This window comes from Eumetopias jubatus, unplaced genomic scaffold (assembly GCF_037043125.1).
Source record: "Eumetopias jubatus isolate StellerSeaLion01/CBP00866 unplaced genomic scaffold, mEumJub1_p1.0 scaffold_2, whole genome shotgun sequence".
Lineage (NCBI taxonomy): Eukaryota > Metazoa > Chordata > Mammalia > Carnivora > Otariidae > Eumetopias > Eumetopias jubatus.
Window position 1 is genome coordinate 55,825,176 of NW_028274808.1, and position 13,764 is coordinate 55,838,939.

Below are 13,764 nucleotides of genomic sequence, written 5' to 3' on the forward strand. Positions count from 1 at the left end.
GTTACTTTGAATACACCTGGAATCTATTGCTCCTAGTAGTGAAGTTACATGCTTACTTGAAGGCAATGTCTTTGTTTTTATGTGATTATTCTAGCTTAAAAAAATTTGTAATTATGTAATTTAATTAAATATCACTTAAACTGATGAAATATGGTTATGAAAACAGGAAATAAATAAATTTGAAGAGTTTGGAAGGACTGAGTCGTTATTTAAAATATTTGTTGTCATATTAGGTATGGACGGAGTAACAATAAAAGATTGGGCAAAATCATGAAAATAACTAAAAGGATTCTGTTATCATATTAAGATAGTTTCCAAGTGTCTTTAAGTTCTCATTCCACTGATAGGAAACCAAACTGGAACTCATAGCAAATGCAGTATGGATTTGGTTCTTGACCTCTACTTTTACTCCAATCTATGGATCCAGCAGAAGGAAAAGCTTTGACCTCTCTTGCATTAGAAAGGCGAATAAATGCACATTTATATGTACTACTTTAGAGGGAATTTTTAATGTAGGTTTTTTTGCTTTCCTGCTTTAATTGATGTTTATTTTTAATGGATGAAATACTCATCTCAGTTATACTTGATCCAAGAACTTCTACTGGGCTTCCTTTTGGCCTTTTTCTGCAGAGCCTAGCTTGCATGGTACATAGACTCACAGTGAAGGTTGCTGATTAATATTTGTAGAGAGAATAAACAAATTTCTCAGGAACAAAGTCTGACTGGTTAGTTAAAATCTCTGCAATAAATAGGAATAGACATGGAAGTATGAGTTTCTATCTCTGGAAAGAGCAGAAAAACACTAAGTTGGTTTGCTGTGTAAATTCAGACAGGTGAAGCAGATAATTGATGCAAAGTGTCATGGTTAATGTTTCAGTACATCCATTTGATTTGTGTGGTAATTAGGAGGAACTGAATTTTTAGGAGAGGAGAATAAAGCAACTTAGGGAATAAATGAATGTGGATATAGGTTGAAAGAGGAGAAAGAATATAGCCAGGGAGGCTAGCGAACAGGCTATTGCATATGTCCTGAATTATTACTGTGATATGGAAATAAAATATATTCCAAACAATACTAAGGATGAGTAATTGCGGTGAATTGAATCTTCTCACATTTATCCTTGCATCTCAAGAGCTTAGCCAAGAGTTGGCACATTGTAATTAATAAATAAATGTTTGTTGAATGAATTAATGACTGAAAAGGGCTGAAGGGTTGTGAGATGCAAAATATCCTCAAATGTCTGAATCTTAAACTCAACATTTGGGAAGGTTGACAGCACATAACAAAGGTGATTGTGTAGTGTGTTACCCCCTTAGAGTGGTTTTGAAGCAGGCTTAGGTGCTCCCAGGTTTGTTAGATTCATTCTAGGACATAAGGTAGCCATAGTCATTTCACCTGGAGCCTGGCATGTGTCTGCACAGCTGAGGCTAGTGGTCAAGGCCCCTTTCCTGATTACAGATGGCCAAGAAATGCTGGATCAATGTGGGACCATGTTGATAAGCCCCTAAGGGTGGGAAAGGGAAAGCCCAGACCAAAGTTAATGCTCTTCTACCTGGGTCTAAGCTTTATATCTCGTGTCAGAGAATGTGATGGGATGGAGTCCCTAGGCTTCCTCCTAAATTTCTTGTGGGTGCCTAATTAGTGTGTATTGCTCATTTTTATTTTCTGAGAAGAGTTTTCTGTAATTGAAGGACAGATCTTTTGAAAATGCTAACATTTGGAGTTTTATTTTTGGGGAATGCGTGTAAAAAGGCACTCGGAAAAATCAGATTCATAAAGGTTTAATATTATTTCAATAAGTTAAATGATAGACAATGTTTAAAGGTGTGGGTTATCTCTTTTATGCCACACCATGCAGTCTGTTTTGGGTTCCTCTTTGTTTCCAGGTGCAATTCCAAATTGAGTACCTGGAACAAGGCCTGGAATAAATTAGATGCTCAATAAAAGCTTGTTGAACAACTGACTGAATGCTGCTTTCTCCTCCCTAGCAGCTGGCTAACCTAGCAACGTTTGAAGGACAGCTGGATAATTCTGGGCCATTCAGGAGTTCAGATTCATACTGAAAGAGGCTGAAGACTGGGCACACAGATAATTTCTCTAGAGAGCTCTTTTCCTCAACTGCCTCCTGAAAATTACACTTTTGTTGGCTTTTATGTTATGGCACGAAATCTACTCATCTAATCAGATGTTAGAAAAAGGAAAGAAATTTACAGAGAAAGAAAATTGAGGAGCACTCTTAACCAAAAAATGTTTGACCAAAAACTAAGCCCTTAATGTAAAGCAGAATTTTCTAGAAATAGTTTATTTAGCGATGGAGCCTTGTCATAAACTGTGGTAAAATGATTCTTTGATTAAAGAGTAGACAGCAAGGAATGATGCCTGATAATGACCATAGATAGAAATCTTTTGAATAGGAGTTTAAGTTTCAACACTTAAAACAATTTCTATATTAAGGTGTGAAATAGACTTGTAAACTCTTAGTTATCCATATATATTTCCTGAATCTCAAGTGCTGGCCAGTGTATATTTTACAGTGCTTTGCCCTGCAAAATTAATCATAATCTATGGAATATGTCCCAGGATGCAGATGTTTGATTTTTCTTTTATTTTAAATACTATTTCACAGAACTAGGTGTGTACAACTCTTTTGATTCCTTTCACAAGAATTAATGAGAAAATTCTTCTTGCTTCAGTGCAAATTCTACCAAAGCCTGTGTAAGTTTGTCCCCTTCATGTTACAAATACTAATAGGGAGGGACAGGAACCCCAAGGTCAGCACACAGTAGCAAGAAGAATGAAGGGATATGTCTGAACTGGGTCCCTGTAAGAAATAGCTGTTGCCAAAGAATCTGTCATTCCAACCAAACAACCTGGGGCAATTTAGTCCTGAACTTCCCGCACTGTTGCCATGGTTTCTAGACAAAGACGACAGGGCTGTATTCCAATTATATCCTTCAGAATGACAGATAAGTGAAAAATAGGAAATGGAGTAATAAAATCTCAGGTCACCCAGAAGAGGTGTGATAGCTACAAGTGACACAGAAATGAGAGATGCAGGTCTATGTTTGTTTAAGAAATGCTTCTGTGATTTAGAATGCAAATGTATATTGGGCAAGTCCTCCAGACTTTCCATAGCAATTTTATCCATCGTCCAGCTCGTTATTCAAAGCTAGGTATCTCCTGCTTATTAGAAATGTTTTTAATAAAATTTTAAACTTAAAGAATCTGTGAATTAACAGTATTTAAGAAAAAGAAATCTTGAACAGTGGAAAGTAAAAAGTATTTCTTGAATTCTGAAGATATTGCAGATATAGCAATGTCATTTTTTTTTCTTAATGCTGGTGTCAAATGTAATACTCTCTTTTTCCAGTTGAAGGTGTTATAGCAAACTTTGCATCTAGCTTTGAGCCATGTCTGATAATCAGAGTTATTTTGCTAGGGTCAGCAGTAAATTTGCTGTCATGCTATTGGCAGTAAGGAAGATCCTTGCCTTTTCAATGAGAGGAAACTTTATGTAGAGATCAAAGAGTTCACAATGAACTCAAGAATGGTACTGGTAGTATTGGTTCTGTACTCTCTGCAGTTAAGCAGAAATGGAGCATTTTAATCCCAAAGCAGCACTAGGTAATTTACGTTACCCCCTTAGAGTGGGTAATCTTTAATTTTAAAACAATTTTTAATGTAAAATCTTTAAAACGTTAAGTCTCAGTTTATTCACTTAGTTTATTCAAATGGAATAACACCTACCTCCTAGTCATGTCTTTAAATTAGATAATGTATATAAAGCATTTAGCTCAGCCTCTGGCACATACCAATAAGTAAATGTAGTTTTGTCATCATTACTACTATTAAACTACCTTCTGTCATATACATTGTGGTAAGTGTGAAACTATTACTATCACAGAGAAACAAACAAACAAAATTGGTAAATTTAAGGATTTAAAATCATATATCCACAAAAAGATTTTAGAAAAGTACTTTAGATGTGAGATTAAATGTGTTTGAACGATGATGAAAAAGAGCATGAATTTACTAAATGGTATTTCAGGGACTACTGCCAGCAGAGTGAGATGGAAACTTCTAGATGGCCTGAAGCCTGCAATCATGCCTCCTGAGTTTTTCCTTAAAGATATTTATTTTTGACACTGTGAGGACAGCACAACATTTTTGTCAACATATTGAATATAGCTGTCACAGTTTTATGAAGATCAGCTTTATCATTTTCTTTCTATGCATAAATTCAAAGAGTTTAGCTGGATTCTTAAGTTTGATTGTTATTGTATTCAGGATACTTTTTTTTTCCTCAGCAGAAATTGGTTTGATTTTATAATGGAAGTAATTAGGAAAAAATGATTTATTTAGTAAGAGATTTCTGTATGATAAATCTTACAACATCAATCTATCTTCTGTATAAATAGTGACAATGATAAAGAAAAAAAGAGAATGAATTTCTTCTCCTTTATGAGACTGCTTTTTCCAAAAAAAGCCCAAAAACCACCTTGGAGGTTTGGAGTACAACCTTTCACACAGTTTATTTTGCTTTGCTTGTTTGGTCTTCACATGTTGTGGTGAATTCCTTCCATTCATTAACCCTGAAATTTGAATTCCATCGTATGTATGTATAATTTTGCTAAGTATTTCTTTTTTCTATAAGATTGGCATTTTATTTTATTATTTATTTTTTTAAGATTTTATTTATTTAATTGACAGAGAGAGATACAGCGAAAGAGGGAACACAAGCAGGGAGAGTGGGAGAGGGAGAAGCAGGCCCCCTGTGGAGCAGGGAGCCTGATGCGGGGCTCGATCCCAAGACCCTGGGATCACGACCTGAGCCAAAGGCAGACGCTTAAGGACTGAGCCACTCAGGCGCCCCTTGCTGAGTATTTCTGATCAAAGCAAGTAGAGACCTGGGCCATTTCCAATGAAAAGACGTAAAAAATTCACATATTATGGAATTATATGAAAAATAGCCTTAATTTGTTATTCATATTTTAGGTTACTCTTCTGTTATTGAAATTTTGGAATAATGGTTATAATCAAAACATGAACCATTATTTCAAAAATAAATACAAAAGGTAAAAACTCCAGTAACCGAATTTCTTTTGTCTTAATTATTTTCTCTGTATGGTCTAAGTGCCACGGAAGGAAAGCTTTGTTGGTGGGGCAGTAGCCCTGTTGACGCACGAAGTTTTCTGCCTGCAAATGGGATTTTGAATGATTTCTCTTATGCATTTCTTTTATGGCCTGGCTACATCTCGCTGAAACATCAGAAGGAAGCAGCTTCTCTCATCCAAAAGCTGACTTAGAAAGGTGACATAGCTATTTTTGTTGTCGTTTTACAACACAGGTTGCGAGGCGGAATGATGACAACTCTACGGGACTCACCAAAATTATGTAGACAATGTGTGAAGAGGGTCTTGGTAACTTACCTTAAAAGAGATTTCGTATTGTTCTCCTCCCCAGATTTCTAAACCTGGGTCATAGCCACCCAACTCCCAAAACCATTTTCGATCCACGGCAAAGAGACCTCCAGCCATAACAGGGGACCTGTGAAATGGACAAAAGAATCTTTAAAGGATTATGAACATCTGCTTGGAAAAAAATTAAAGCAAACTTCAAGATAGGTTTCAGTGGTCACCTGTAAGATGCTTTTCAGCACTGGTTTTCTATAAGTGGATATAGGGTTCTCATTGGGTCTCTAGCTGCTGTTGGAATCCTCATGCGCTTTTAACTTTGCACTTCAGTTTCTAATGCAATTAATGCCATGTAGACCCAATTTGCTCTATATATTAATCATTAGAGAGAAAGACATGACTGTTAGGGACTGATATATTGAGAGATATCACTCAATTTTATGACTTCTCCTTCAGTGAATGGAATCTTGTACTATCAGACAGATGAAAGTATAGAAAACATTTTTACAGACAGTATCTTTAATTTCATCTCTCAGTACGGATTCACCAAGAATTTCCCACTGACACAGGTCATGTCCATTTTATAGATTATGACATGATCAGTAGAATGAAATAACCAACCAGAATTGGTTATTTAATTAAGATGCCAAATGTGGAATTTAAGCTAGGCCTTTTCACTGTAATTATATTATTCTTTTTAGGCTTTCTCTGCCTTTCTAAGAAATATTCCTTTTGGTCAAATAATAATTTTCAAGTATTCCATTCCTGTTAGGACACATTGTAGTTCTGTTCCTATATAATGAGATAATGAGATAATCATTGGGCCCTGTCCTAAAATTTTTGTAGTTTAAAGGTGGCTCTAGTTTTTTGGAGTGCTCAATATGTGCTGGACTCTCGGATTTCAAAGTCTTTGAGCTCTTTGCTGTGACATTTTTTCTGTTTTAGAGTTTGGGGGTGAAGAGAGACAAATACGTAAATGTGGTTATAAACAATTAAAGAATGCCCTTATGCAGACAAGGCAAATCTATAAAAAACTCATATTTCCAACATAATTTTTGTGATCATTTTGAAAAATTTTTGAAGCAAAGAATATTTATAAATAAGAGTACAGGCATTAAATGTTGAAGATACACATTTTCAAATATCTATAAACATAGTAGACATGCCAATTTACAGACCAACTGAAGACTTGCTCTTGGTAAAGAGCATAAAACTCAAAAAACTATGAGGCACTTGAACCACATAAACCTGAATTTCTTTGTGTGTTATATATTTCAAAGACTTTGTATGTTAAAATGATATTTGGCCTAATTACTTCAGTTGAAGAATATTTTTTAATGTGTAGAGTCTGTGTATTTGGAAAGATTGCAAGGCAGAAAAGGGGATTATTATTCCACCTAGGAAAGCAAGCAGAATTAAAAAAAAAAACCTGAGGAATCTCATGCATTTTTTTATTTTGTTTGAAATAAAAATCCTAGAATCAGATGTAGCCTACTTTATCCCCCTCTCCAGCAGCCTAATCTTTTTCCATTTTTCACGCACTGAATTTCAGAGCAGAATTACAACTGTAGCTGGAACAAATTAGGACTGTAACATGTATTGGGTGCAGCTCCCCCATGAACACACTACCACAGTGTAACCTCTGTTTTCTCAGAGCTTGGGCAGAAGGGATCAGAACTTCTCGATCTTGTTCAAACTGAACCACAAATGGAAAGATCTTAAGTCATACAAATGTATTCTCATTTGATCGTGGAAAATCTGAGACCAAAGTGCATCAAAATTTACACTGTGCAGAATAAATATCAAAACTATAATTATCATAGATCTAGAATTATAGATAGTAGCAAGAGAAAGACCTATATTGATTTTTTGTTTGCATGTATGTATTGTATGTAATTTGTTGGAAACACAGTATCTTGTTTTCTTAATGAGTTTATGAAAAAAACTGTGTGGGATATTCTAGGTTAATTTTAGATAAAATAAAATGAATTCAAATGGATCCTTTTTGTCTTCACTGATGTTTTTACCAAGCTCCAAATAAATTAATGTTTCCTATCTTGATTAATGTGAATGACTGGTAAGAAACCAACTTTTCATTTATGTATGTATTTACTCATATTTGCCCATTAATCTTTTAAACAGCTTAATTGAGGTACAGTTGACATACAATGGATTGCATATATTTTAAGTATACGATTTGATGAGTCTTGACTTAAGTATGTATACCCCTGTGCAGGTATCACCACATTCAAGACTAGGAATATATTTGCCATCCCCCCAAATTTTCTTGTAATCCATCTTTTCTGACCTCATTCCCTTTGTCTAGGCAACCACTAATCTGCTGTTACTGTATATTAATTAGCTTGAGTTTCTAGAATTTTATATAAACATAATCATATAATTTGTTTTCTTTTTCCGGCCCTGGCTTCTTTTATTCAGTATAATTATTTTTAGCTTCATCTATGTTTTGCATGTATTAATAGTTCACCCTTTTTTATTGCTGAGTAGTATTCCATTTGAATGAATATATCACAGTTTGAATATCCACTCACTTATTGATGGACATTTGGGTTGTGTCCAGTTTTGAGCTGTTACAAACAAAGCTGCTGTGAATTTTGTTTCCTAATCTTTGTGTGGACATATGCTTTCATTTCTATCTCGAGGAAATGCCTAGGAGTGGAATGACTAGATCATATGACAAGTATATGCGTAACTTTCGAAGAAATGGTCAAACTCTTTTTCAAAGTGGTTGTGCCCTTTTATAACCCTAATAGCAGTGTTTTATTTCCAGCTGTTACTCTTTCTCATCAATACTTGATATGGGCAGGCTTTTGAAGTTTAGTCATTATGATAGGGATATAATGGTATCTCAGGGTGGTTTTATTTTGTGTTTCCATGATGATTAATGACACTGAGTATATTTGTGTCACTTCTCTCATTTTTCTTGTCAGTCTGGCTAGAGGTTTACCAATTTTACTGATCTGCTTAAAGAACTAGTTTTTGGTTTCATTGATTTTTCTCTGTCCTTTTCACTTATAGTTCATTGATTTCTCTTTAGTTTTTATTGTTTTAATCTTCTACTTACCTTGTGTTTAATTAGCTCTTCTTTTTCTCAGTACTTAAGGTAGAAGCTAAGATCATTGATTTGAGAGTTTTCTTTTTCCCATATAGATATTTAGTACTATAAATCTTCCCTAAGCAGAATCCCACAAAAAGTGATATGCAGTTTTCTCATTTTCATTATGTTCAAAGTACTTCCTAATTTCTCTTTTGTTTTCTTTCTTTGATCCATTAGGTATAAAGACATGTGCAATTTAGTTTCCAAATGTTTAGGGCTTTTAAAATTTATTTTTATTTTTATTTATTTTTTAAAGCTTTTTTTTAGAGATTTTATTTGTTTATTTGACAGAGAGAGAGCACACGGAAGGGGAGTAGCAGAGGGAGAGGGAGAAGCAGGCTCTCCGCTGAGCAGGGAGCCAGATGTGGGGCTCAATCCCAGGATCCTCAGATCATGATCTGAGCCAAGGCAGATACTTAACCAACTGAGCCACCTAGGTGCCCCTATTTAGGGATTTTTTAGAGATTTTTTTGTTATTGATCCTAATTTAATTCCATTGTGCTCAGATAATATATTTCCTATGACTTGAATCCTTTCAAATTTATAATGACTTTTTAAAATTTATTTTTTATTGTTATGTTAATCACCATACATTACACCATCAGTTCTTGATGTAGTGTTCCATGATTCATTGTGCATAACACCCAGTGCTCCACGCAGAATGTGCCCTCTTTAATACGCATCACCAGGCTAACCGATCCCCCCACCCCCTCCCCTCTAGAACCCTCAGTTTGTTTTTCAGAGTCCATCATCTCTCATGGTTCGTCTCTCCCTCAGACTTACTCGCCTTCATTCTTCCCCTCCTGCTATCTTCTTCTTTTTTTTTCTTAACATATAATGCATTATTTGTTTCAGAGGTACAGATCTGTAATTCAACAGTCTTGCACAATTCACAGGGCTCACCATAGCACATACCCTCCCCAATGTCTATCATCCAGCCACCCCATCCCTCCCACCCCCCACCACTCCAGCAACCCTCAGTTTGTTTCCTGAGATTAAGAATTCCTCATATCAGTGAGGTCATAGGATACATGTCTTCCTCTGATTGACTTATTTCACTCAGCATAACACCCTCCAGTTCCATCCACATCGTTGCAAATGGCAAGATCTCATTCCTTTTGATGGCTGCATGATATTCCATTGTGTATATATACCACTTCTTCTTTATCCATTCATCTGTCGATGGACATCATGACTCTTTCCACAGTTTGGCTATTGTGGACATTGCTGCTATAAACTTTGGGGTGCATGTATCCCTTCGGATCCCTACGTTTGTATCTTTGTGGTAAATACCCAGTAGGGCAATTGCTGGGTCGTAGGGTAGCTCTATTTTCAACTGTTTGAGGAACCTCCATACTGTTTTCCAGAGTGGCTGAACCAGCTTGCATACCCACCAACAGTGTAGGAGGGTTCCCCTTTCTCCGCATCCCCGCCAACATCTGTTGTTTCCTGACTTGTTAATTTTAGCCATTCTGACTGGTGTGAGGTGGTATCTCATTGGGGTTATGACTTGGATTTCCCTTCTGCCGAGCGATGTTGAGCACTTTTTCATGTGTCTGTTGGCCATTTGGATGTCTTCTTTGGAAAAATGTCTGTTCATGTCTTCTGCCCATTTCTTGATTGGATTATTTGTTCTTTGGGTGTTGAGTTTGATAAGTGCTTTATAGATTGTGGATACTAGCACTTTATCTGATATGTCACTTGCAAATATTTTCTCCCATTCTGTCGATTGTCTTTTGGTTTTGTGGACTGTTTCTTTTGCTGTGCAAAAGCTTTTTATCTTGATGAAATCCCAATAGTTCATTTTTGCCCTTGCTTCCCTTGCCTTTGGCGATGTTTCTAGGAAGAAGTTGCTGCGGCTGTGGTCGAAGAGGTTGCTGCCTGTGTTCTCCTTTAGGATTTTGATGGACTCCTGTCTCACATCTAGGTCTTTCAACCATTTGGAGTCTATTTTTGTGTGTGGTGTAAGGAAATGGTCCAGTTTCATTCTTCTGCATGTGGCTGTCCAATTTTCCCAACACCATTTGTTGAAGAGAATGTCTTTTTCCATTGAACATTCTTTCCTGCTTTGTCAAAGATGAGTTGACCCTAGAGTTGAGGGTCCATTTCTGGGCTCTCGATTCTGTTCCATTGATCTATGTGTCTGTTTTTGTGCCAGTACCATACTGTCTTGATGATGACAGCTTTGTAATAGAGCTGGAAGTCCGGAATTGTGATGCCGCCAGCTTTGCTTTCCTTTTTCAACATTCCTCTGGCTATTCGGGGTCTTTTCTGGTTCCATACAAATTTTAGAATTATTTGTTCCATTTCTCTGAAAAAAGTGGATGGTATTTTGATGGGGATTGCATTGAATGTGTAGATTGCTCTAGGTAGCATTGACATCTTCACAATGTTTGTTCTTCCAATCCATGAGTATGGAACGTTTTTCCATTTTTTTGTGTCTTCCTCAAATTCTTTATGAGTATTTTATAGTTTTCTGAGTACAGATCCTTTGCCTCTTTGGTTAGATTTATTCCTAGGTATCTTATGTTTTTGGGTGCAGTTGTAAATGGGATCGACTCCTTGATTTGTCTCTCTTCTGTCTTGTTGTTGGTGTATAGGAATGCCACTGATTTCTGTGCATTGATTTTATATCCTGCTACTTTACTGAATTCCTGTATGAGTTTTAGCAGTTTTGGGGTGGAGTCTTTTGGGTTTTCCACGTACAGTATCATATCATCTGCAAAGAGTGAGAGTTTGACTTCCTCCTTGCCGATTTGGATGCCTTTGATTTCTTTTTGTTGTCTGATTGCTGTGGCTAGGACTTCTAATACTATGTTGAATAGCAGTGGTGATGGTGGACATCCCTGCCGCATTCCTGACCTTAGGGGGAAAGCTCTCAGCTTTTCCCCATTGAGAATGATATTTGCTGTAGGTTTTTCATAGATGGCTTTTATGATATTGAGGTATGTACCCTCTATCCCTATACTCTGAAGAGTTTTGATCAAGAAAGGATGCTGTACTTTGTCAAATGCTTTTTCTGCATCTATTGAGAGGATCATATGACTCTTGTTCTTTCTTTTGTTAATGTATTGTATCACGTTGATTGATTTGCGGATGTTGAACCAACCTTGCAGCCCAGGGATAAATCCCACTTGGTCGTGGTGAATAATCCTTTTAATGTACTGTTGGATCCTATTGACTCGTATTTTGGTGAGAATTTTTGCATCCATGTTCATCAAGGATATTGGTCTGTAATTCTCCTTTTTGATGGGGTCTTTTTCTGGTTTTGGGATCAAGGTAATGGTGGCCTCATAAAATGAGTTTGGAAGTTTTCCTTCCATTTCTATTTTTTGGAACAGTTTCAGGAGAATAGGTATTAATTCTTCTTTAAATGTTTAGTAGAATTCCCCTGGGAAGCCATCTGGCCCTGGGCTTTTGTTTGTTGGGAGATTTTTGATGACTGCTTCAATTTCCTTACTGGTTATAGGTCTGTTCAGATTTCCTATTTCTTCCTGGTTCAATTTTGGTAGTTGATACATTTCTAGGAATGCATCCATTTCTTCCAGGTTATCTAATTTGCTGGCATAGAGTTGCTCATAATATGTTCTTAGAATTGTTTGTATTTCTTTGGTGTTGGTTGTGATCTCTCCTTTTTCATTCATGATTTTGTTGATTTAGGTCATTGCTCTTTTCTTTTGGATAAGTCTGGCCAGGGGTTTATCAATCTTGTTAATTCTTTCAAAGAACGAGCTCCTAGTTTCGTGGATCTGTTCTACTGTTCTTTTGGTTTCTATATCATTGATTTCTGCTCTGATCTTTATGATTTCTCTTCTCCTGCTGGGTTTAGGCTTTATTTGTTGTTTTTTCTCTAGCTCCTTTAGGTGTAGGGTTAGGTTGTGTATTTGAGACCTTTCTTGTTTCTTGAGAAAGCATTGTATTGCTATATACTTTCCTCTTAGGACTGCCTTTGCTGCATCCCAACGATTTTTGAACAGTTGTGCTTTCATTTTCATTGGTTTCCATGAATTTTTTAAATTCTTTTTTAATTTCCTGGTTGACCCATTCATTGTTTAGTAGGATGCTCCTTAGCCTCCATGTATTTGAGTTCTTTCCGACTTTCCTCTTGTGATTGAGTTCTAGTTTCAAAGCAGTGTGGCCTGAAAATATGCAGGGAATAATCCCAATCTTTTGGTACCAGTTGAGACCTGATTTGTGGCCTAGGATGTGGCCTATTCTGGAGAATGTTCCATGGGCACTAGAGAAGTACGTGTATTCCATTGCTTTGGGATGGAATGTTCTGAATATGTCTGTGAAGTCCATTTGGTCCAGTGTTTCATTTAAAGTCTTTATTTCCTTGTTGATCTTTTGCTTAGATGATCTGTCCATTTCAGTGAGGGGGGTGTTAAAGTCCCCCACTATTATTGTTTTGTTATTAATTGGCTTATATAATTGGCTGCTCCCATGTTAGGGGCATAGATATTTACAATTGTTAGATCTTCTTGTTGGATAGACCCTTTAAGTAGGATATAGTGTCCTTCCTCATCTCTTATTACAGTGTTTATTTTAAAATCTAATTTGTCTGATATCAGGATTGCCACCCCAGGTCTCTTTTGGTGTGCATCAGCATGGTAAATGGTTTTCCACCCCCTCACTTTCAATCTGGGGGTGTCTTTTGGTCTAAAATGAATCTCTTGCAGACAGCATATCAATGGGTCTTGTTTTTTAATCCAATCTGATAGCCCGTGTCTTTTGATTGGGGCTTTGAGCCCATTTACATTCAGGGTAACTATTGAAAGATATGAATTTAGTGCCATTGTATTGCCTATAAGGTGACTGTTACTGTATATTGCCTGTGTTCCTTTCTGATCTATGCTGCTTTTAGGCTCTGTCTTTGCTTAGAGGACCCCTTTCAATATTTCTTGTAGGGCTGGTTTCGTGTTTGCAAATTCCTTTAGTTTTTGTTTGTCTTGGAAGCTTTTTATCTCTCCTTCCATTTTCAACGACAGCCTAGCTGGATATAGTATTCTTGGCTGCATATTTTTCTCATTTAGTGCTCTGAAGATATCATGCCAGTCCTTTCTGGCCTGCCAGGTCTCTGTGGATAGGTCTGTTGCCAATCTAATGTTTCTACCATTATAGTTTACATATCTCTTCTCCCGAGCTGCTTTCAAGACTTTCTCTTTGTCTCTGAGACTTGTAATTTTTATCTTAGATGTTGGGGTGTTGACCTATTTTTATTGATTTTGAGG

The 13,764-nt window shown here is 36.5% G+C and overlaps 1 protein-coding gene across 1 annotated transcript in view; it reads right to left on the reverse strand.

Moving 5' to 3' along the window:
- The window catches only part of GALNTL6 (polypeptide N-acetylgalactosaminyltransferase like 6), a 1,206,234-nt gene that overhangs the window by 96,629 nt on the left and 1,095,841 nt on the right, over positions 1–13,764 (reverse strand). Inside the window, exon 7 of the mRNA XM_088019488.1 lies at positions 5,431–5,548. Within this exon, the coding sequence (XP_087875614.1) occupies positions 5,431–5,548 (118 nt within the window). The remainder of the gene's footprint in view (positions 1–5,430; positions 5,549–13,764) is intronic.